General features: G+C 37.2%; 1 protein-coding gene across 2 annotated transcripts in view; it reads right to left on the reverse strand.

Moving 5' to 3' along the window:
* CDK17 (cyclin dependent kinase 17) overlaps positions 1 to 22,173 on the reverse strand; it is a 91,975-nt gene that overhangs the window by 5,609 nt on the left and 64,193 nt on the right. For both annotated transcript variants that reach the window (XM_057425105.1, XM_057425114.1), the window contains 9 exons: positions 13,002 to 13,127; positions 9,091 to 9,147; positions 6,718 to 6,832; positions 6,108 to 6,202; positions 5,624 to 5,686; positions 2,389 to 2,512; positions 1,306 to 1,426; positions 680 to 777; positions 335 to 440 (listed from right to left, as the gene is read on the reverse strand). In XM_057425105.1, the coding sequence (XP_057281088.1) occupies positions 335 to 440; positions 680 to 777; positions 1,306 to 1,426; positions 2,389 to 2,512; positions 5,624 to 5,686; positions 6,108 to 6,202; positions 6,718 to 6,832; positions 9,091 to 9,147; positions 13,002 to 13,127 (905 nt within the window). The remainder of the gene's footprint in view (positions 1 to 334; positions 441 to 679; positions 778 to 1,305; positions 1,427 to 2,388; positions 2,513 to 5,623; positions 5,687 to 6,107; positions 6,203 to 6,717; positions 6,833 to 9,090; positions 9,148 to 13,001; positions 13,128 to 22,173) is intronic.

Here is a 22,173-nt window from a genome sequence, read left to right on the forward strand (position 1 = left end):
AGACTGCTCAAGAAAACTTTGCCATTTTAACAATGGGCCTATTATATAACAGAGGAGAACTGGGGTTATTTAGGAAGTGCTGTGTGAATACGCCTAATACACAAGCACTATTAATCAGAGTTTACAGTTCTACAGGTCATTAAGGAGCTGCATGCTACTAGACAAAGTAATCACATAATATCAAGATTATGCTTTGCTTTACTATCTGCCCACAGTAACACACTTGATGCAGTTTTCCAGCATTCCGTAGCAGACTGTACTTGGAAACATATTCACATTTACAAATATGCAAACCACTGGGATGCATACTGTCTATTAATAAAATGCAAAGTACCTTGGTGCATGGTTGATGAGGGGTTGTGGTTTATATTTAGGAAAGTTATAGTTTCTAAATTCATCAGTGGAAGAAATGCCTGGCCATGTTTCTTGACATGGGGTTCCTGCATTTAAAAAAAGAAACAAATTCAACTTAAAAAAATGTAAAGAAACAACTCTGACAATAAATAAGCATTTAATCTTGTCAATAATTTTTCATCAAGAGTAACTCATTCACCTTAATTACAATATAAATGCAATATAAAATATCACTGTTTATACCTCAAGATCTACAGTTCTCACGGAAAAAGTGCTTAGAAGAACAAACACATAGCATTAACATTACTGCTAAAAGTATTCTTACCCAGAAGTCTGAAAATTAAATGCAGTTCATCTTCAACAGTCGAACCAGGAAAAAGAGGCCTTCCTGATGCCATTTCAAAAAAAATGCATCCGACGCCCCTTTAAAAAGCACAGAGGAAAAGATAAATCAGAAACCATCTCCCAGTTGAAGCTTTCAGCTCTTGAAGACTTCCACGATTTCTCTTCAATTAAAACAAATTAAATTAGTTGTTAGCTACACACTGCTGTTTAAAATGTTGTTTTGAAAGATATGTACTAACAAAAGGACTGTCAAAGACTAAACAAAACCTGTCATAGCTATATCCTATCCTCTTCTTTCAGATGTCAAGTTTATCAATTCTATTAAAGTTCACAGTAAAATACCACATTATAATGTCATTAGGAGAACATGTTTGTTTTTCTCCCCCCTAACACTGTGGGCCTAATGCCTGCTTACTCTATGTGATAAAAAGAGAGAAATAATAGCACCTTCCCTGGTTGCCATTCCTTTCTCTACAGATCTAACTCACTTGTAACCTTCAACAATTCCAAGGATGAGCATTTGAATGCTACTACATAATAATAAGGAGCTGACATTTTTCGTCTTGACTGAGAACAAGAATTTAAATTAGACAAAGCTATACAAACCACATGTCAATTTGAGTTGAATACTCTGAAGATCCGAGGAGAACATCAGGTGGTCTGTACCATAATGTGACAACTTCATTGGAATAGGTCTTCGTAGGAACAGACTTCGCTCTAGCCAATCCTTGATAAAAGGGAAATAAAGTCACGTGCAGTTTGCTGAAATCTTTTTTTGCATGACAAAGAATTCAGTATGAGCTAAATCAACCTTATTGTACTTGCTAAATACCTTCCCTTAATGTTCATCAAAAAGCCCTACTAAATACCTTTCTACCACTTGTGATTTGCTCCTTAGTATTTACAGCAATCTCATGGTCTGCATTTTTAAGCACAGAAGACAGGTAAACGGATAAAATCCTCCAGTAATCCTATAGATTTCATTAAAACAACTAAACATTAGATCAATATGACACCTCCCTCCTGTGAAAACCCTTCTGCAATATTTCTGCAAAAGGCAGATGGCAATAAGCAAATAATGAAAAAGAGGAAACAGACTAAATTAGTGTTGGATCAGCAAGGGTTTTCCATCCTAACACTGTCAAAGTTTGTCAGTATTACCTTCAAGGAAATTTAGGTCTACCGTGTTAGATACAATCTAAGCAACTTTCACTCACACCCAAGGGAGAAAAAACAACAGTGGTAGCATGACTTTCAAAGGACCTTCCTAACACAGAAGGTAACAGGAGTCTGTGAATGCCCCACTACCAAATATCCCAAAGGAACTTGGTGTATCAGTGATGAAGTATCACGTAACAATTTAGCACACGGACAAATCTGTTCTCTCTCCTGAGATGGTCACTCTGCTTCAGAGTGGAGTGTTAGGAAAAGCAACCTGAGCTCCACCTTAACGATTTGACTAAGTGTCAGCTCCGAATAAAGCTGTAAAACTACTTTCAAACAAGTCAAGTGACATTATTACCTATAGACATATTTGATTACTAACATCCTGTAAAAGGCTGACTTTCGTTTTCCACCTGAGAATGCACAAATAAGACCTGATGTTCTCCTCTTTCCTTTATAAGGAAAGATTCCTCTCTTTTGCTGAATGAAGGAAAACATTTGTTACAGAATATTTTCAAGCCATACCAAAGTCCGCAAGCTTCAGTTCTCCCTTCTCATTAATGAGTAGATTTTGTGGCTTCAGATCTCGATGTAATACCTTTCTTCTATGACAGTATGCCAAACCACGAAGAATCTGGTATAAAAATAGCTACAAAAGAGAACACTCATATAAATGAGACTAAAAATGTTGATGTACAGATTACATGACTGTAGCAGCCCATTTGGGTACTACAGTTAAGCCTCTGTGCTGCAAGCAGAACAGAAATACTTCTCAAGAGTAAGTTACCTTTCTTTATGAATACAATCCAGACATCGTTTAGATTTAAAAGCCCTTTATGCTAATGCACTGCTTTAACACCACACTTTACAATGAAAATTTTAAGAGCAATTTATTCTGCTTAACTGAAGTGAACTGCAGGGCTGTTTAAGTAAGCATTTATCAGTGCTCTTCTCCACGCTAGTATCTTTAAAGGTAACTGTCTCTGACTATATTAAAGTTTCCTTCTGCAACAGAATCCCGTCTGAAAATGCAACTCGGCAGCCTTTCTATCCAGTTGTGCTAAACTAAGTATAAACTAAACATTTTGGCATGCTGTTTGAAAAATATGCTGGGATTCACAAGCTCATGAAACATGGAGAAATGAGAAATGAGGATTACTAAAGCAGCCCCAACTGCCTCTGGCATTTATATTCATCCCCTCACCTTGACACACACAGGTTTTAGTCCTTTGGAACAGCAAGCAAAGCAAACAACTTCAGTCATGCATATTAAGGCTGCACATACATAGACATAAAAGTAGTAAGGGAAGAAGAAAGGTTTAGCAGAGGGCAGTCAAGCAAGTTACTATATCACTGCATTAAGAACTACTATGTATGTATGTATGTATAAAAGGTCTGGTCTTGAAAATGGGACTTCTGGGTAGCCACTGCTGGCATTTACCACACAACAGTCCTCAGCCAGTATAGGTGATCAAATATACAATTAAAAAAATGCAGAGCATTACAGAAAGCAATGTTTACCACTGTGACAAATTCAGCATGTAGCACAACTTTCAGGGAGAAACACCAACATATTTTTATATGACCATTTCCTAACACATCAGTTTATTTTTGTGCCAGGTGGCACCACCAAACTCTTTTTGTAAACTGGACAAATACACAGCAGGTGTAGTTACATCCATCTGCTCTCAGTCTGCTCAAGTGGGATTTATCTGCTCTAGAAAAAAGGAATTGGCATTGATATTTTTTCTCCCCGTTTTCTTTTTTGAAGAGCAGGATAAGAAGCAACAAGTGTTTTTCCATCTACTCATGTCCATACTGTTGCAGGGGTAGTCAGTCCCAAGTGATATTAACCACACTGCTGTGGAAATTGATAGCCATCTCTAGTGTACACTGGAACTTAGTCAAGAAGGCAAAACAGATCATTCCACACAAATTGTGGATATTCACCACAGTTGGCAGGGATCCTTTTGGAAATGCACAGGATGACATGTATTAGCTCACAATTTTGTTCGAAACAGTAATACCTGCAGAGATCACGCACATTTTTATATTACACATCTTCATTTTGCTAAAACTAAAACCTGACAATTAGCAAAGGAATACGAGGAGAGTGATGACAGGAAGGTCTCTCAAACGTAAATAATGACCCAACCCTCCCAGTTATTTTAACGTAAGCACCTACAGCTACCACAGTTAAGCAGCTGTTTTGGTTTCCCAGTGCCAAAGGTACTGACCATACAAATCTGCTCCTAGGTCATAGCTTAAACCACAGGCAAACAAGGAAAAACAGTTCCTCTGCTTAGCTCTTATTACCACAAACAAATTCTGCTTGTTCTCTATCTGCACTTATTATAGGAGTCAGCATCCCACTTCAGCTTTTCTTAATTTTTTTTTAATCTTAAAGCCCCACTTACTAACTTGTAGTTAATTAAAAACACAAGCATAATTATGCTTTTTTGTTGTCTATCTGAAGTAGATATGAATTAAAGCATGTCCCTTTACACACTTTCAAAGGAAGAAACAGAGTAGGTTAAAAGCAGATGTCTTTTCCTAAAGATACTTACTGTAACGCGACAATAGAATAAATGGAAAAGCTAACCAAATAGTAACCAGCATTTAGACTGCATTCCATCTGTAATTCAACTACAAACGGATTTCTCAACATGCACCTAAGCAAAAACCAAGGATGACAAGTCTATTGGAATTTACACAAAGCCCGCAATATTCAGTACACTGTACTGTCAACCCTGTTTGTGCCGTGTGCTACTGTATAAGAATAAACGTAGTTTTCCTACCATGCGTACAGACTGATGTGTTTTTTTTGTTAGGACCACCAGTTAAAGTTAATTTCTTAAAGAGGCATGTAAGAATTCCTCAAACATATCTGCTATACAAATAATATCCTTATATGAATTATATATGGCTTAATGAAGAGGTTTTGAAAGTACAGTGCAGCACAGGCTGCAACACAGCAGGGTGCTACTGGTAATCCAGCCTTCTTGGGCAACTTCATTCATTTCAGTATACTATTGTTCTCCTATTTGGAATCTTGTTTATAAAGCCTTAAGTATTAAAGAACACGGAGAGTTATTCCAGTTTTCCAAACCAAAACCTGCTTGTTAGGAGAGAAGTAAAACTTGAACATGAGTTATTTTCATCAGGCTAGATTGGCAACTGAGTCATTTGACCTGAACACAGCCACAGTTAAAAGGAACACACAAACCTTAAATAATTACCATTTTATTATCAATAGAAAGATGAACATTACTCATTCTTAAATACGTATTTTCAATTTCTTACTTGTGTGGTAGGCAATGACATCCAAACTTACATTCACAATTGAGGCTAGATTTTCCACAGTGTGCATATGTAAGTTTTATTTGAGGATATGCCAAACTACAGCCTTAACTTAATAAATAAGTATAAAATAATGGAAGGACAAAGAGAGGTCAAAAGAGTTATGAAACTATTATTCTTTAGGAGATTTCTAATTTTAAATATATAACTTCAAAGAGAATGTAAACATATGAAGTTATATGATCTCCTGTTTTCAGCCATCAAAAGCAAAAAGAAAGACTCCATTTGATGTCAAATGTAGCTAAGCCAGAGCCAAGGGTCAAAAAGGAATTTTTTTTCTTTTTTCTTTTTCTTTTTTTTTTTTGAAAGCCCTAAACCATACAGCTCCTGACTATTAAATTCTCAGAAATTCTCTGAACAGAGAAAGCTGAAGACAGTCACTGCTATTCAAACAACTCACCTTTACATTGTGCATACTCATGATGTTACCACAGTCATCCATGTACTGCTTCAGATCCTTGTCCTGTCAAAACACCATCATCACTAGTCAATAAAATAGTGGACAGCAGATTATGTAAGTATTTATTGTTAGAACTGAAATAATTCATCAGAAAACTGAATTTTCTGTAAAAAATGTCCAACAGTAAAAAAAACGAAAAGCCTCAACATGCAGAAAACTGTGGCTTTTCAAATATATACATAAATGTATATAAATACCATATTTTTCCAGCAAACTGCATCATCTCAGGCAACATCATTTGATATTGACTTCTTCTCCATGTTGTGTGTGGCACAGTATGTTATGAAATTGCTATACTCTCAAATTACATTGGGAGTAAAGAGTTTTTCTTCATCCCTCTTATTATGCTCTTACTTTGTTATGTCTGTGTTACTTAGAAATCAATAAATTGAATGTAAAGCTCACTAGTTGTGTAAGCACTTACCAGATATTCAAAAACAAGAGTCAAAGACTTGTCTGTGTGGACAATATCGTGTAATGTAACAATATTTGCATGCTTCAGATCTTTTAATAATGACACTGCAAAAGAGAATTGTAAGTATAAACAAATGGAAAACACAAGCAGTAAATGCATTTCTAGTAAGTTCATACATACAAGCTATTTATATTTTTTAATAATTAAAAAGCCACTTTTTAAGAACATAATACTCACAGATTTAATTAATAAGAAAGGTATTTAATCAAAACACCAGACATTTGAGTAACAAAGTGTAAATATTTCTTACATTATACATTTCAAAGAGAAGCAGCCATTTGGTAAAATGAATTCTGAATCCCTCAAAGTTACTCATTAACAATAGTATAATCCAGTACAAAATCATCCATTTAAGAACACATCCACCCCCCCTAAATAAATTTGAAACACTAAATCTTCCTAAGTGTAGACTAAAATTTTCCTCATCAAAACTAATACCAATTTCATTAATCTCCCATGTAGTGTATGTATTTCCAAGTACTAACAGAACTTTGGTAAAAAAAAAGGAAAATAATCCAGAAGTAACTGAAATTCTAAGAAATAAAACCAAAGTTATCACCTTCTCTTATAGCTGTACATGGTGCTCCCTCTTCATGTTCCAGGCGGATTTCTTTCAGAGCTACCAGGTTCTCTGTCAGTTTACTTCTCCCCTTATAAACTGTTGCATAAGTACCCTACAAAACAGAAAAAGAAGGATACTTTTACATGTTGTTCCTTTATTGTAAGATCAGTTAATAAACAAAATATAAACTTCTGCTTGAGGTTCTAATAGGTTAAATTTTGGATATAAATATTTTTTTTTACACTGTTTTCTTTAGACACATGTAAAACTACACAATTATTTTAATTATTTATATTAAGTTCAGGTCTGAACACACAAAAGACACGAGGGATGTATATGCTTAACAAGTCTGAAAATGACATGGAAAGCTATACACCATACAGCTGCCAAAGAAGCCAGATCAGGTAGCATTAAATTCACTAAGTTCACTGCTTGGATCATTTACCCTCTTGAATGTTTCTATTTGATTAAAACTAGCTCAGGTATCTCTAAACTGCACTACCATTACGTTTCCAAAGGCTGCATACTCTTCCATTACTTTTATGAAAACACGCGACTTGTTTTGGTAGCTTCTTGACATCATGAACAGTGAGTATCATGAAGCTTATCTTTCTCAAGCTTTTTGGTTTTTTTCTCCCTTTTTTTTTTTTTTTATTTGGACAGGAAGAGATCCAAAATTCTCAGGACTTGTTACATAAGGGCAAGAAATTCTGACAAAACAGCAAGTAGGTACAACTAATCCCAGCAAATGAAAGAGGACACAACAAAATTACAGAAACTGCCCTAGGTTACAGTACAGTACTCTAAGGCTCTAACAGAGGGATCTGGACAGGCTGCATTTATGGGCTGTGTCCAATCGTACAAGGTGCAACAATGCAAAGTGCCAGGTCCTGCACTTGGGTCACAACAACCCCATGCAACACCAAAGGCTTGTGGATGAGTGGCTGGAAAGCTGCCTACTAGAAAAGCACCTGGGGTTTTGGCAAACGGGGCTGAATATGAGCCAGCTTGTGCCCAGGTAGCCAAGGCCAAGAATATCTTGGCTTTTATCAGGAATAGTGTGGCCAGCAGGACTAGGGCAGTGATTGTCCCCCTGTACTTGGCACTGGTGAGGCTACACCTCCAATAGTGTGCTCAAGTTTTTTGCCTCTCTACAAGAAAGACACTGAGGTGCTGCAGTGTGTCCAAAGAAGAGTAACAAAGCTGGTGAAAGGTCTAGAGCACAAGTCCTGTGAGGAGCAGCTGAGGGAACCGGAGTTGTTTAACCTGGAGAAGGCGCAGAGGAGACCTTATTACTCTCTACAAGTACCTGAGGGGAGGATGGAGCACGGAAGTGGCTCATCTCCCAAGGAACAAGTGATATGACAAGAGGTAATCGCCACAAGCTGTGCCAGGGGAAGTTTAGACCGTATATGAGGAAAAATGTCTTCACTGAAAGGATTGTCAAGCATTGGAACAGGCTGCCCAAGTAAGTGGGCAGATATCCCCACAGATATTTAAAAGACATGTAGATGTGGCACTCAGTGACATGGTCTACTGGTAGGTTTGTCAGGGCTGGGTTAACAGTTGGACTCAATGGTCTTAAAGGTCCTTTCCAATGTAAATGATCCTATGACTCTACATACCTGGTGTTGTCCACTGAACTTTGTATGTACACCCACAACTATGACTTGATACCTACTAGATTAACATTTCTCCAAAGATATGCAATGTTATGTCATGCATAGTGATCCACCTAACAAGTACTGGAGACAAAATAAAAATAAATGCTTTTGGAAATGAAAACATTTCAGATGGAGGATTGGCAGCAATATTCACAGCAAAGACACTAACCAACCCTGCTTGCTTCTGCAATCTTCAGTGTGTCCCAGTGCTCCTGTGCTCCTTATTCATTCTTGATCCCACTGGCCAACCTCAATCAAACTGGACAGGACTGACACCTGGCTCCTCCTGAATTCCACTGTTTCTCTGGAAGTCAGAGGCTGAGTGGAGGTAGAAAGCTGTATCGCTGCCCTCCCAAGAAGGGCAGGCAAGCTCAGTGTTACATACTACACCTTGCAGCATCCAGCTGGCTGCCCAGCTCAGGTATATACTGGGTTCTCTACCAGAACACTGCTCAAGGCAGGAGGACACCAGGCTTACCTGATTTTATTACTGTCAGAATAATTATGACTAATTTTCTTTATGATACATGCATAGAACATTCGTGTGGTTGTGACACTGTTACACATGTGGACTATATCTGGTTAGCTGAAAAGATAAATCCAATGAACATTTTGAGGGATTCAGAGATTTTCTACCAACATTTATGTAGAATTTTACATAAGACATTGTCACCAAAGCACTAGTAATTTCAAAAGCTATACATACCTCTCCAAGCTTTTCTAACTTGATATAGGTTTCCATTTTTCCAAATCCAATTTCCGACTGCAACGAAAAGAAATTGAAAATTGGTCACTAAAATGGAACACTTTCTATATAACTTAATTGGTAAGCTAAACTTTGTTTCAGAAAAATACCTTACAGTACTTGATCAAGCACCACATAATTCAATTTTAAAAACAATGAAGCATATCATGATATAAATGTTCCAGCATCCAGGCCTAATCCTTAGCCTGTTGGCCAGTCCACTGTGTATCCTAGGAGGATTATGAACTGAGTTACATGTGGACCAAGAGCCTACATTAGCCTGCCTCTTACTTAGGTCTTCTCTACTATTCTGATCTGATTACGACAGATGAGGTCATCTCAACTCTTCCATCCTTTTGCTCAGCATAACCATGTGCTGCTGCTTTTTTGAAAATAACTTATTTGCTATGTTCAAGATCTCAGAGAGGTTTCCTCTCCCATTCTGATTTCCCACTGCTTTTCAGCCTAAACTCTGCCAATAAAATCCCTTAACATTATTCCTTCACATGCTTGAGCTCTGTCTCAACAATTTACATTTATTGGCTCACAACTTCATGTGATCGTATTTTACTTGGATCTACTCACCTTCTCTTTTTTTTGTCACCAACTTAGCTCTGCAATGCAAGCTGGGAGGGTCTACTTGCCTATGTAACACCTTTTTCTGAAGACTGGAAGACCATTACTCTTTTCCTGTTCAAATCCACTGCTACTCTCATACTTAGTATGGTTATCTCTTACAGTTATTTTCATGAAAGACCACTGTCAATTACACCAAAGCTTTGTACTGTTCTTATTGTGAAGAATACTGAAAGTAGACATGTAAACCACAAAATTTTAAACCAATTTAGAAAGTCCTATAGCCTGGACCCTGTCAAAACTCAAAACCAATTCAATTCATTGGGTTTTGCTTTACTGACAACTAAACATATACTAAGACAAAAAAGTCAGGTTTTCTCCCCAGCACCACCTCCTCCTTCCACTTCCAAACATAGCTCTTCACTTGCTATTTCTGTCTAAGGAACGATACTTTGACCCTAAACTGACTTCAGCACCTATGTCCACCAGTCACAATATGCTGATTTGCTCCTAAAAATCTGATGGATATTAAAGTTGTATGTTATTTCAGGGTAACACAGTGTAACACAAACACTGCTGACTGCATTAAGATTTGACAACAATATGAAGATATACTAATAAAAGTTGGATTAATACTTAATTTTCAGAACACATGCATGAAAATATATCTGAAGTATGTTTAAGATCTTGTCTTTAAACATATCTGACATATCTAAGGTAAAAAATGGGAGCATAATTATGTTAACATAGTATTAAGAGTAAACCTGTTTTATTAAATTAGTGTTAGAATTTAAATAAAAAACCCCCACAACTGCATAAAGACACTTTAGCACAAGCATATTTAAGACCTGGTTGAGGCCATGCTGTTTATCCCAAAATACAAGCAGAGTTGTTATCTGGCAAACCTTATAACTCCAGTGAGATTTTAAACGTACCATTGATACAGGTACAATGTTAGTAAAGCAAATATGTTTCCAAAGTGTATTTTGACCTACTTAAATATCTTGAAGTAAGTATTACATGGTATTAGAATTAAAAAGATAGGTTGCTTAGTTTACAGGAGAAACTAAAGGAGAACTCATAGCTACTGGCCTAATTACTGCAAGACAGTCTGGAATACAGCTTAAAAGTCTGATTTCTAAGAAATCTCAATATTTTTCATTAAGACTAATAAATTCAGGATCTTCTTTAGACAATAAAATGATACAGTATTTCCTACATACAAAGGACAGATATTCTCCAAGACCTATCTTTCAATATGTTTAATTCTGTCACATTTTTATTGCCTACCACTCAGAAGAAAAACTGATTTTTACATTCCTTAAACTACCATAAATTTTTTTCCAAAATAATTTCTGAACTATATAATTTTTTTGCTACAACACACATCTGTCTACCTCGACTTACACAAAACATTGATGCACCCTATTTACAGTCTCTCATTTCTAATGGCTGGTGCATAAGAGTTACACCTATGCTACTGTGCATGCAATACTGTACACGTATACACGAAATACTATAAAAGCTAATTTTTCCCTTGTATTTCAAAGAATAACACCAGGCCTGAAGTAAAACAAGTCCTCACTTGATACTTTTTATAGCCTTTTTCCTTTGATTCCTACTACACCTTGGAAAGAGACATGCCTTTGAAGCAGAGCACAGTGTTCACAGTATTGTAATTAACAGTCTGGTAGCAAGCTTTCAATGACAATCTCGGGATAATGAGTTGTTCAATTTCTCTCTTCTAAAAGTTAGTTTGAAATCATGAAAGGACAAGGCAGCAAACACATGCCTGCATACCACAGCACTGCTGGCGGGTTTCATTTTGGACCTCTTAAGCCCTGAAAGCATTTTTAAAAAGCAAACCGAAAAACCTTGTGACAGGAAGCTGATTCCATACACACACCATACTCATTAGAGGGCACTCTTTTTCTGTCTGTCTTGCAGAAGGTAAAGAGCACAGAACTTGAACTGCTCTCAGGGGCCAATGTTAAATGAGTAAGAGGATTCAGCTATACAGGAAAATCCCCCAGCCCCCAAGTACCGAAATGGTACTTCCCCAGCATCTGAAAACAACGTTTTGGGAAATCTATTCCCCAGTTCAATGCTGCACCAGTAACTAAGTGGTTAACGAGCTACAAAATTCTGGCACAAATATTTAAGCTTGCTACATTATTATTACTTCCAGTGCTTTGATCCTATCTTTTCTTCTTTTAATATTGTTCTTGTAAAAGGCGACATGCAGATTAGAGCTTCAGTCTAGCACACTAAATTCTATTTTTTCAGGGGAAAAATACATGATAAAATTCAACCATCACTTTGTTACCGACAATAGTAATTCACAAAGAATAGAATAAAGATAATTCACAGTTGTTAAAACTAATTCACTACAAGTACCCTAATAATTATTTTTCAGCAAATAAGCCATTAAATCAAGAAAACAAAGAACAATGTGGATTACATAAACCTATCCAGTTTTTCTCTGTATAGAGTTTCTCAACTATGAATTTGCTCAGAAAGTCAGTAATGGTCTTGCAACTCTTTAAGACCACAATTAAGAAAGCTGATAGATCGAGTTATGATTAAAACACAGCAATTTTGGTAAAATAAAACAATAATGGTTTTCTTGGACTATTTCAGGGATGTGTATATTTTATATAAGAATCCAATATTTCTAGCATTTTTAATCTAATTACAGTATAGGAACCATCATTCTGCAACCTCCAAGGAAAAGGCTTATTTTTGAAAAATAACACAATCATCTAAAAAGGTGTATGCGAATTGATTCATTCATTCTCTCAGGAATTCACATATGCTTTAAAACAAATGAACAACCAACCCAACCCCCCATCATCTTCATAGCAATTTTGAGAGACAAAATTTGTTATCAAATACAAAAAGAACAGTGAGGATGATCTGCCTTCATATTATGCTGCTTCAGGGCATTCCTACTGCAGCATGTAAGAACCCTGGCCTTGACCTAAGACTACATGGCCTATTTGCTCAAACAGATCATCCCTGCTCTAAAAAGCAAAAGGATTTAAGTATACGTTGTGGGAGTTGAGTTTAGCCACCAATTCCAAAGGGTCAAGACCTTCACAAAGAAATGACCGGGCCTAGTTTGAAGAAGAAAAATGAAAGTGTAAAATTCTGCAGTAGATTTTGGTGGGTGCATGCTGGTGAAGTGGAGAAGGCAAAAGCCAAGCTGAATCACACCTATGGTACACAGACATGCAAGTCAAATGGAACCTGAAGACCCAAGAGGTTGGTTTAGCAAGGCAGATGCATGCACTTACTAGTGATGCTCTACGAGAACGTCGACTCATTGGCTGATCAAATGGTGGGCTGTTAATCTGCAGCTTTTCAAGATAGCCATCTGGTATCCTGATGTCAGCAGGCAGGGACAAGCGCTTGTTCAAATCCTGCAGGAAATAATGTTAAAAAAGAAGGGTCAGGTATTCAAATATAATTCAGAATTTCCTAAAACACCTTCTAACACCTGTAGTGTTACTGTTTTCACAGTGTTAATATTTCAACTGCACATTTTTTTTTATTTATTTTTAGTTTGGCTCTAATCTCAAACATGCCAGAAAATGAAATACCAAATTCTCTCTTAAAGTGGCTGGTCACCACCACCACAGAGACAAAAGGGCTACATATCCAGACAGGGAAAATACGGGAAGTAATTTCTGAAACAACAGGAATTGTTTTTAATAAAGGCAGTTTTTCAGTAAAGGTATCCAAGTAAGGAAAAGCATGCTCAGCATCAAACTGTACCTTCCATTGCCACAGATTCTACCATGAAATTAAGAGGTCATCTCTGGAACCACCATTGTTTTCACAGTTTTCTCCAGCACAAGGGGGAAACTCCAGATTTCTGCTGGTGGACCTTAGGTTTAATAAATACTCACCTGAAGGCATTAAGTTCTTCCTGATGTTACCCTATTCTATCTTACCTATCACCTCCAGATTTGACTTCTGGGCATCCTGAGCTAACCTAAGCACTGGCAGCTACACCCCCAGTTCGGCTCCCCTCAGGCTTGGCCATGTGTTTCTACTTGTGTCCTTGCAGCAGCTTTGAACTATTTCAGCATGCTAAATCATCGAGAAACTATCTCAGGCGAAGTACATAGCTTCCTGCCAGCTTTGTGATCTGAACCGGTTCAGTGTAAGGTCAGACAAGCTCACAGCCTGAACACAGGGCAGAGAAGCAGCAAGGCAAGCCTGAGAAGCCAGCAGCTAAATTGGCTTAGGCTGCTACAGAACTCGATCATCAGATTTTCAAGACTGGAGATCTTGGGAGACAACTTGCTAAGCTTTCAGTGCCAATAATGTATTTGAACCACGTATATGCATGATCTGTACATGTACCTGAAGCAATAACTAAGCAAAAAACATCAGTTAAAAACATATTAAAATTAATCTAATTTGGCAAGTTGTTTAATTTCAGGTAGGACTGAAGTGCTAATATGCATCCCCTCGATGACTGATCTGTATTATGCTATTCACTCTGGCCACTGGATGCAAGCAGAAATTTTTGGAGAGATGCCAACAAAGCTTTAACTTCTGGCAGCCGATCCTCCTGTTTTCCTTTTGCCCCTCACACCTCCATGGGTGCAGAGTACAAAGTCTGGAAGCTTCCACTTTGCTGCCCAACATCAGCTTCTTTGCCTTACTAGAAAAAAACTGGTATCTGTGTTTCTTATTTTACACAGAAGTTTTAAATTATAATAGGAGCTAGGAATAATCCCTACAGTAAAACAGTATTTTCCACTAAAGAATTTTCTTCCTTTTGACACGTTCTGCTAAAGCCATTTTTGTAACAGTCAACTGAAATTCAGTGAAGGTAGAGCCATCTGAAAAGAGAAATGACTCTCCTCTACTGAAGAGAAATTCAGATTATGATTAATAAATAAAGTTACTGCACTCTTCAGAAAATTCACGTAGCTCATCGTAACAGATGAGTACAAAGGAAGAAGCTCCATGTTGCCTTAAAGAAAGCAACTTTGTCATATCACTGCAGTGGGAAACCACAGAACTGCTGGAATAAAACAGGGATGGAATGAAAAGGATCAGTTCCAATCTGCACTCCACCTTCTTATTGTAATCTCAGATGAACAGTGGGGCAATATCCTAATTTTCTTTCTCCCATTGCTCAAGAACATAAAGCAGAAATTTGACAAATTTCAAGACATATAAGAAAATAACATTGAGCTGAGTTTTCCAGTATAATTCGTGTAGTCAGTAGATATCATTATCTTATATATCCCGTGGCAAAATAACTCCTATTCCTATCTATTAGCTCTATGGCATAGAAGCCTACTGCAGTGCTCTCTTCTTGCTGTTCCATTGTGTTTGTTTGATAGTGAGTATTTCAACAGAGTTTGTTTGTAGAAATACTGAAATCATGGACCAAAATGCAAAGGCCTTATAAAATACTGAATCGATTGTACTCCAGAGCTCTCCATCTCTTTGTTCTCTCCTCCCACAGGACTCATACTTGGGGCAGCCAAAGCAGTGCTTCACTCCTAGATTCACAGCCTCAAGCATTTCTAAGCATACTAAGTTGATCAGTATGTAGGAAGAAGGAAGCGAAGGCAGCCTCTAAGCTAAACTATGCCATTAACTATGCACAGTGACTGCCATCAACAACGATATACCCTTTCAAATGAGAGGGAAGGGAAACAAGTCTGAGATGCTTTACAGCTACAAAAAATTCATTACTTTGCAGTCCAGCTACCATAAAAACTGGAGATGATAATACTTTAGGCACCAGACAATATTATAATGGGAGCTAGTTGTAATTCTGTTACAGAATTCACCTTCCTTCAATCTCAAAATCTCTCCTCATGCCATTTCTGCAATAAGCAATTGCAAACACCCCCGTGACTTGCTTCAGAGATCCATGTGACATCTTCAGTTTTACACTGAGCTTAAGCTGCAAACTTACACTGGGTGATACGCAGTGCGCAATATAAATCTTGTTTGAATTTAAGTACTTAATGATGCAAAGGCCAAAATTTTTTCCAGTTGGGGGGGGTGGGGGGGAATCACAAACAATAGTCTAAGTATGCAACAACAACAACCTTCACCTCCCTACAATGTCTGTCTTAAAAAACCCCAAACACACCACAACCTGATGGGTAAAATAGGGAGAAAATCTTTTCAGAACTGCAGTATCTGTTTTTAATACAACTTTTCCACATTTATAACTTCTCTTACATTTGTAGTATAATGGACAGCAGTTATCACTCTTTTTCCCTCAAAAGCACTTAATACTCAATAAATTAATATTTACTGTAAGCTTTTATCATGTTGCAAATAAAACCAAACCACCATCCATTCTCCTGAACTTCAGAGTTGAAAAAAGTCTATTTTCTGAGAGGAAAACATAATTTCATGGAAACCGCAGCAGGAACTTGATAGATTTTTCCTCCTAACTATCTACACTACTACTCTTCTTTCAAAACTCATGCATATTAGGATGTGCTGAAATGTCAACCAAGCCACAACTTCCTTTTTCAAACCATATATTAAAATTGTTAGCTACCAGTCAGAAACCTTTTATGACACCAATATTTGAAAGATGTAATGTTACACTTATATGTAAATGTTACATTTATAAAGTTACATCATCTTTGTATTATAATCATTCTTTACCAAGCTGCCTAAAATAGGCAAAATTAAAGAAAGTCATTAAGACTGTAATCCCAAATACTTGAAAGACAGAAATTACTGTATTTTGTTTGTCTGTACCACCTTAATTCCTCCTAGTTCTTGCAATTCAGAGCAGCAACCACCGCTTGGGAAAAGAAGGCAATCATAATTAAATGCAATACAGCAACATGAAACAGGATTCATTAGACCTGCATGAGATTAATAAGCATGTTTCCTACAGGCTAAATAGAAAAAGTGGAAACTAAAATTCCACCAGTTTGACACAGTTAAAAAACCAGTTAATTTAACTGGGATTATGTTAAAAAGAAAAGCAAGAACCCTAGCATACACCAAACAGTTCTGAGCCTTGAGTGTTCAAGGCCAGGCAGTCTGCTGACATTTTGGCAAACTGTTCAGCTGATGGCAGCAGAAGACTTATTCCCCCACTGTGGGCTGACCCTGGTGAACAGCCAAGCTCACACCCACCTGAGTGCTTGCTCCCTTCTCCCGTGGGATGCAGAGAAGATGAAAGGATGGTGAGGAGATTGTGGGTGGAGGCAATGACAGTTTAATAGGGAAAGCAAAAGCTGTGTGCCCAAGGAGAGTGGGAAAAGGAACCGATTCACTGCTTCCCATTGGCAGAACAGGTGTCCAGCCACTTTCGCCTCAGCATGCCTGGTGGTGGCTCGGGGAGTGGAAGACAAATGACATAGCCACAAGTGTCTCCCCTTCCTCCTTCCCCCAACTTTTATTGCCGAGCACCACATCAGATGGTAGAGAATAGCCCTTTGGCCAGTTTGGGTTGGCTGTCAAGCCCAGGGGAAGTAACCAACTTCTCCACTGGCACTGAACGGCCTCCATGGAGAAGCTGGCTTTAGCGTATGAAGCCCAGAGTCATATCTTGGATTCAGTCACCATCTCATATTCTGCATGCTGCCAGTGCAGCTACCCCACTCCAATCTTGCTATTGCTGTTTCAGCAGCAACAAAACCTGCCCTTCTGAATCCCATGGTTTGCTACGATTTTGGCATGATGCCAGCTGGAGAGCAAGCAGCAGTAGGAAAAAGTGATTTTCAAGAATTTCTAATTCTCTTAAGCCTCTGTGGAATTTCATGAAACAATGAAAAAGACACTTTCTGGACAGAGGACTTTGTCCACACTAATTTCAACGACCAGCTGAACCTAATGACAGGTTAGCATTTGTCAGGAGAAAAAAAACACCTTAAACCAAGGAAAATGACTAAAATCAAGAAACCTTTTATAATGGAAATTATTAGCAGGCTGTTAAGAATGTAGGCTGTTGAAGGATCCTGCTACAATGCTGCTTAAAGAAGTAACAAGGAAGCACGTAAAAATAACAACAGGCCTGAATTTTCCCTTCGCTCTTTAATTTTTACTAATTAAGCTTTTGAGCTTGTCAACACAACAGAGTTAAATGTCCATTTTAATAGTAATGCATTCCGCATGCTTTTATGAATATTTTAAATTCTTGTTTCACGTTTTAGAAGATAGTAAATTAGACTAACTCCCTATGTTATCTTACATATCCTTTTTTAAACACAGCAGGTGCTAAGTGGTGCATACAGACCCTCAACTATGCAGAGGGAATGTGGGCACATTCCTTTGTAACTCCTTAACAAGCAAAGGTTTACTGAAGTTCAAAATCTTAGCTTTCAGGGACAATAAAGTACTTCATATAGAACAAACTATCTTTAGGGAATGAAAATGAAAGTGATTTCTTGTAAGTCACTTAAAGATTTATTTTTCCAAATGAGGTCTAACTTATGAAAAAGATTTTGTCAATTCATAACATTTTCTAGTTTGATTCTTTTATGGTGATCTTTAGGGTCAACTTGGAAAAAAAGTATTACCAGTGTTCAGTAAAGGTATTATAAAATGTTCAAATGCCTATAAGCAACTGTTATATCACTTAATGAGTTATTTTTTGATCCAGTTCCAGAATACATTCTGCAGAATATATTCAGGCACCATTTGCTTTGCTAAGGTAACTAGAATGCTTGTGGCATTTCCCCCCTCCTTCTACAACTTGAAAACACATTTTCTACCTTCATGTGCATACTTCCTCTCAGCCTTGCTTTATAACTGGTATTACTGGCAGAGAAATGCATACTATTTTTATAATATGCCTGAAATGAGAATTACATTTGTTCTACTCAGCTTCACGACAGATAAACACGTAAGCACTTGCGACACTAATACCACTTTGACTGCTGTGGAGATAAACTACCTTAATTCAGGCTCATCTTTACCATCTATTTCTATCACTAACTAGAGCAAATGCTCTGAGAAAAGCTACACTTTGTCAAGCCTTGTCTTTCATCTTGCTAGCATCCAACCACCTTGCTGTAACTTGTAACTTGCTGTAACTGTCTACCACTGACTACTTACATACACTTGGGCACAAGAAAAGGTGTTTCAACTTAAATCCTGCAGGTCCTCTGAACTGAGTAATATAAGTAAACAAACATGTCTAAAAGAGACAAACCAAATCTCCCCCAAAACCAAAACACCTTTTCTTTTGCTTTTCACACATACTTGTAAGTAAAAAAAAAAAAAAAACAACAACCCACCAAATCCCAACATTTTTGATTTCTTTACTTCTGGCCCCTTTTGGATGGCTGAAAATACTGTTGCAAATACCAGCTTCTTGAGTTCATACCCATAGTAAGCCATTCACAAAAGTTTAATACTAGAACTTTCTTACCACATTTTGTTTTTTTTTCCATCTGACTGTCAAACAACGCTATTCCTTTGCTACCTATCCTGTTCTCATCTCCTATTCCCCATAATACAAACTTGTCAGCTATTCCTAATTGCTAGACTTGGCTTTACAGCCATAGCATTACGCTTTTCAGAAAGTCTCATTTGTGGCCAACAGATCAATTTTCACTTCTCTTAAGCCCTGTCAAAAAAGTACATTTTTTCACACACAGAACCTATTTGTATTTGTGAAAGCAACACTGTTAAGTTTTCACACTTTAAATCAGATATTAAAATCAACAACTTCTGTTTTTCCTTAACTTACCATTTATTTTTTGCCAAGATGTGCTATACACTTCAGTAAATTTAACTGAAGTAAAATAAAGATGATTCTGTAACTCAGGATATAGAATGTTTGAACTCTACATATTAAAACTGCTCTAGAAAGAAGCAATTTGAAATATTAACATTTTTTTAGTCTGTCTTCTGATGACCCAAGTCATTACATCTGACATGTAGCACACTTAGAGAATAAACACTAATATTTTTTCGTATAATAAAATAATAATCAAAAATAACCAGAAAATTGCCCCAAGGGAAGATTTACTGAGGTCTTCCCAAGTCCAATTTTCACTATGGTACAAAAAGCAGAAAAAGAAAACTGAGACTACTTTTATTTTTATCCTTTAACAAATGTACCAATTTGCAGGCTGTTTCTTTCTTGCTGCAGTAGCAACAATAAATCTTTCTCCAGTCTACTGGGTTACAAATGCCATTGATCTTTCAACTGCTAGTCTGTTTCAAGCTGCTACTGCACTCGCAACTGCAGCAAAAGAAAAAAGGTTTGGGCTTCTGCCAATGAAGCAACAGGAAGCATAAAGAAGGAGCAATCCTGTAGTACCAAATGACTTGTCATAAAAACTTGAAGGGAAAATCATGACAGCATCAGCCTCAGTTCACTATTCCTTGAATCTTTCATTTAGCTCATCTAACAGCTGACTACCTTCAAACCTAGTATTTCATTGCCTGAGGCCAGATGTTCCCATTGCTTTTTGGAGGAGAATGAGCACTAAGATAATGATGTAGTGATGGGGTGTAAGAAGGTCAACTGGCAAAAGACTGCCCCTTCAAAACAAAGTGAGAATGCGCTGATGCAAGTTTAGGGGCCAAGAGAAGGAAGCTGGCTCTGTCAGAAGCAGGTAGTCAGCAGATGACACAAACTATATTGACAAGCTACATCAGTATAATACCAATCCTTACTGCTTCGGTTCTTCAGTTTATTGGCAAGTTACATTTCCATACTAATCATTACTTGAGGTATGTACTTACTACATGACAGCAAACAACATTCTCTCCACCTTTCCCTGGAATTGTAGCTTGTCTTTTATGAGTTAATATTGCTAAATTCCATCAATAAATTTTTGTTACAGCCTCACAAAGAAACTGTTCTTCTAAGTCTACAGACACCAGTCTGACAGCCCAAACAATCCACTACAGATCAAATGAAAATGCTTTGCTGTCTTGTGTAAGCATCAGTCTGAATTAGCCTTCTCACTAGTTCTAGCAAGCACCAGCAAGACATGTCAGCTGCAACCACAAGCTGTTCACTAAGTCATAGTGCTTTTGTTCACTAGAGAATACTTAATCAGATCTAAAATGCTACCATATAACCCTGTATGCAACACAGTTCAACTTCATGACATGCTAACTGCAAAAAAAAACCCTCTACTCTTCATAGTATTCTTTCCTTGCCCATTTTAAATAAAAATCAATATATTGCGCTACTTCATGACACAAAGCAAATTAATCAAACCCCATTTTTTTATGCCAATAAGAATTTAAACTTTCTAATATGCAACCTTATATGCATGCACTTACTGTTCCACTTTAGTATCAAATACAGCATACATCAAACACAGGGCATTTTTGTCAAATGACAGCACAGTTGAAGCCAACTGGAACCTCTGTAGAATGATGACATACAAGACTGCTAGAGGCAAAAGCAAACAGAAAAAACCCACCCCCAAATCAGAGAATATATTTATAGAGAATTCTGTTTGGCCCAAGGTCATGAAGCAAAACCACCAGCATACACACCCACCAAAAGAAATCTATAGCATCCTTGCAGCACATTATTTCAACATCTTTAAAAATAAACCTCGATTACTGTAACCAAAAAGACTACTTTAACAACTGGGATGAGTTATCTATACCAGTTTTCTTTACAGGCGTACAAAATCATTATCATTCCCCCGCTCAACTGACAAGTGTAGCTATAATTTCTCTGTGATGCAGAAAGCGCATTTTTTTTTCTGCCTTCTGCAGAATGGTTTATGCCTAAATACTACTTTTCCCTTATACTTTAAAGTTATTGTTATTACTTTACTGAAACCAAAATCATAATAATAAATTACTATTCTGTTGAATTTGAGGAAAGGGTCAAAGAACGTTTTCTTCTGTTAGAAGCAATAATGAAAACATAATCCTAAAACCCTGCTACCTTGCACTCCATAAATCCATACTGTTTTTCAGCCAGTCTACTGAAATGCAACACAATTTAAGAGAGCATCAATTTTGAGCACTAAATCAGGTGGCTTGTTATGTTTGGGACATAAATGACAGAAGTGAAAGGGAACAAAAATATGGAATTCATTCATCAATTAAATTAAGATTATTTTCAGGGACTTTATCATGAGATAAAGTTTACAGGCTATTTTAGAGCCAGAAGAAACACCAATGACCACAGATACTGTATGTTCACTGCCCCCTCCCAAACATAAACATAGTTTGCCAGATTTGATGTCGAAATGCTAGGAAAAGACAAGGAGTCAACTGTAATGAATGAAATATTGATATTATTAATAATTCTAAGGTTTAATCTCTATTTTGGGACTAAGTAATATTTTCCCAGCACATCTACTATTACCAAACAACAACACAAGGAGAACTTTACTGCCAGTAGTTCAAGAAAGTTATTGCCAGTATCTGTGGCCACTTATACATACACTTTTTTTTTTAAAGCACAGAAACCAGAATTGCAAGCAGACAGCTTTTATCTACTTTTGCACAACGAAAAACCTGTGAAATCGT

Source organism: Pezoporus wallicus, unplaced genomic scaffold (genome assembly GCF_028554395.1).
Source record: "Pezoporus wallicus isolate ANWC-B61680 ecotype Strahan unplaced genomic scaffold, APGP_CSIRO_Pwel_v1 scaffold_3294, whole genome shotgun sequence".
NCBI lineage: Eukaryota > Metazoa > Chordata > Aves > Psittaciformes > Psittacidae > Pezoporus > Pezoporus wallicus.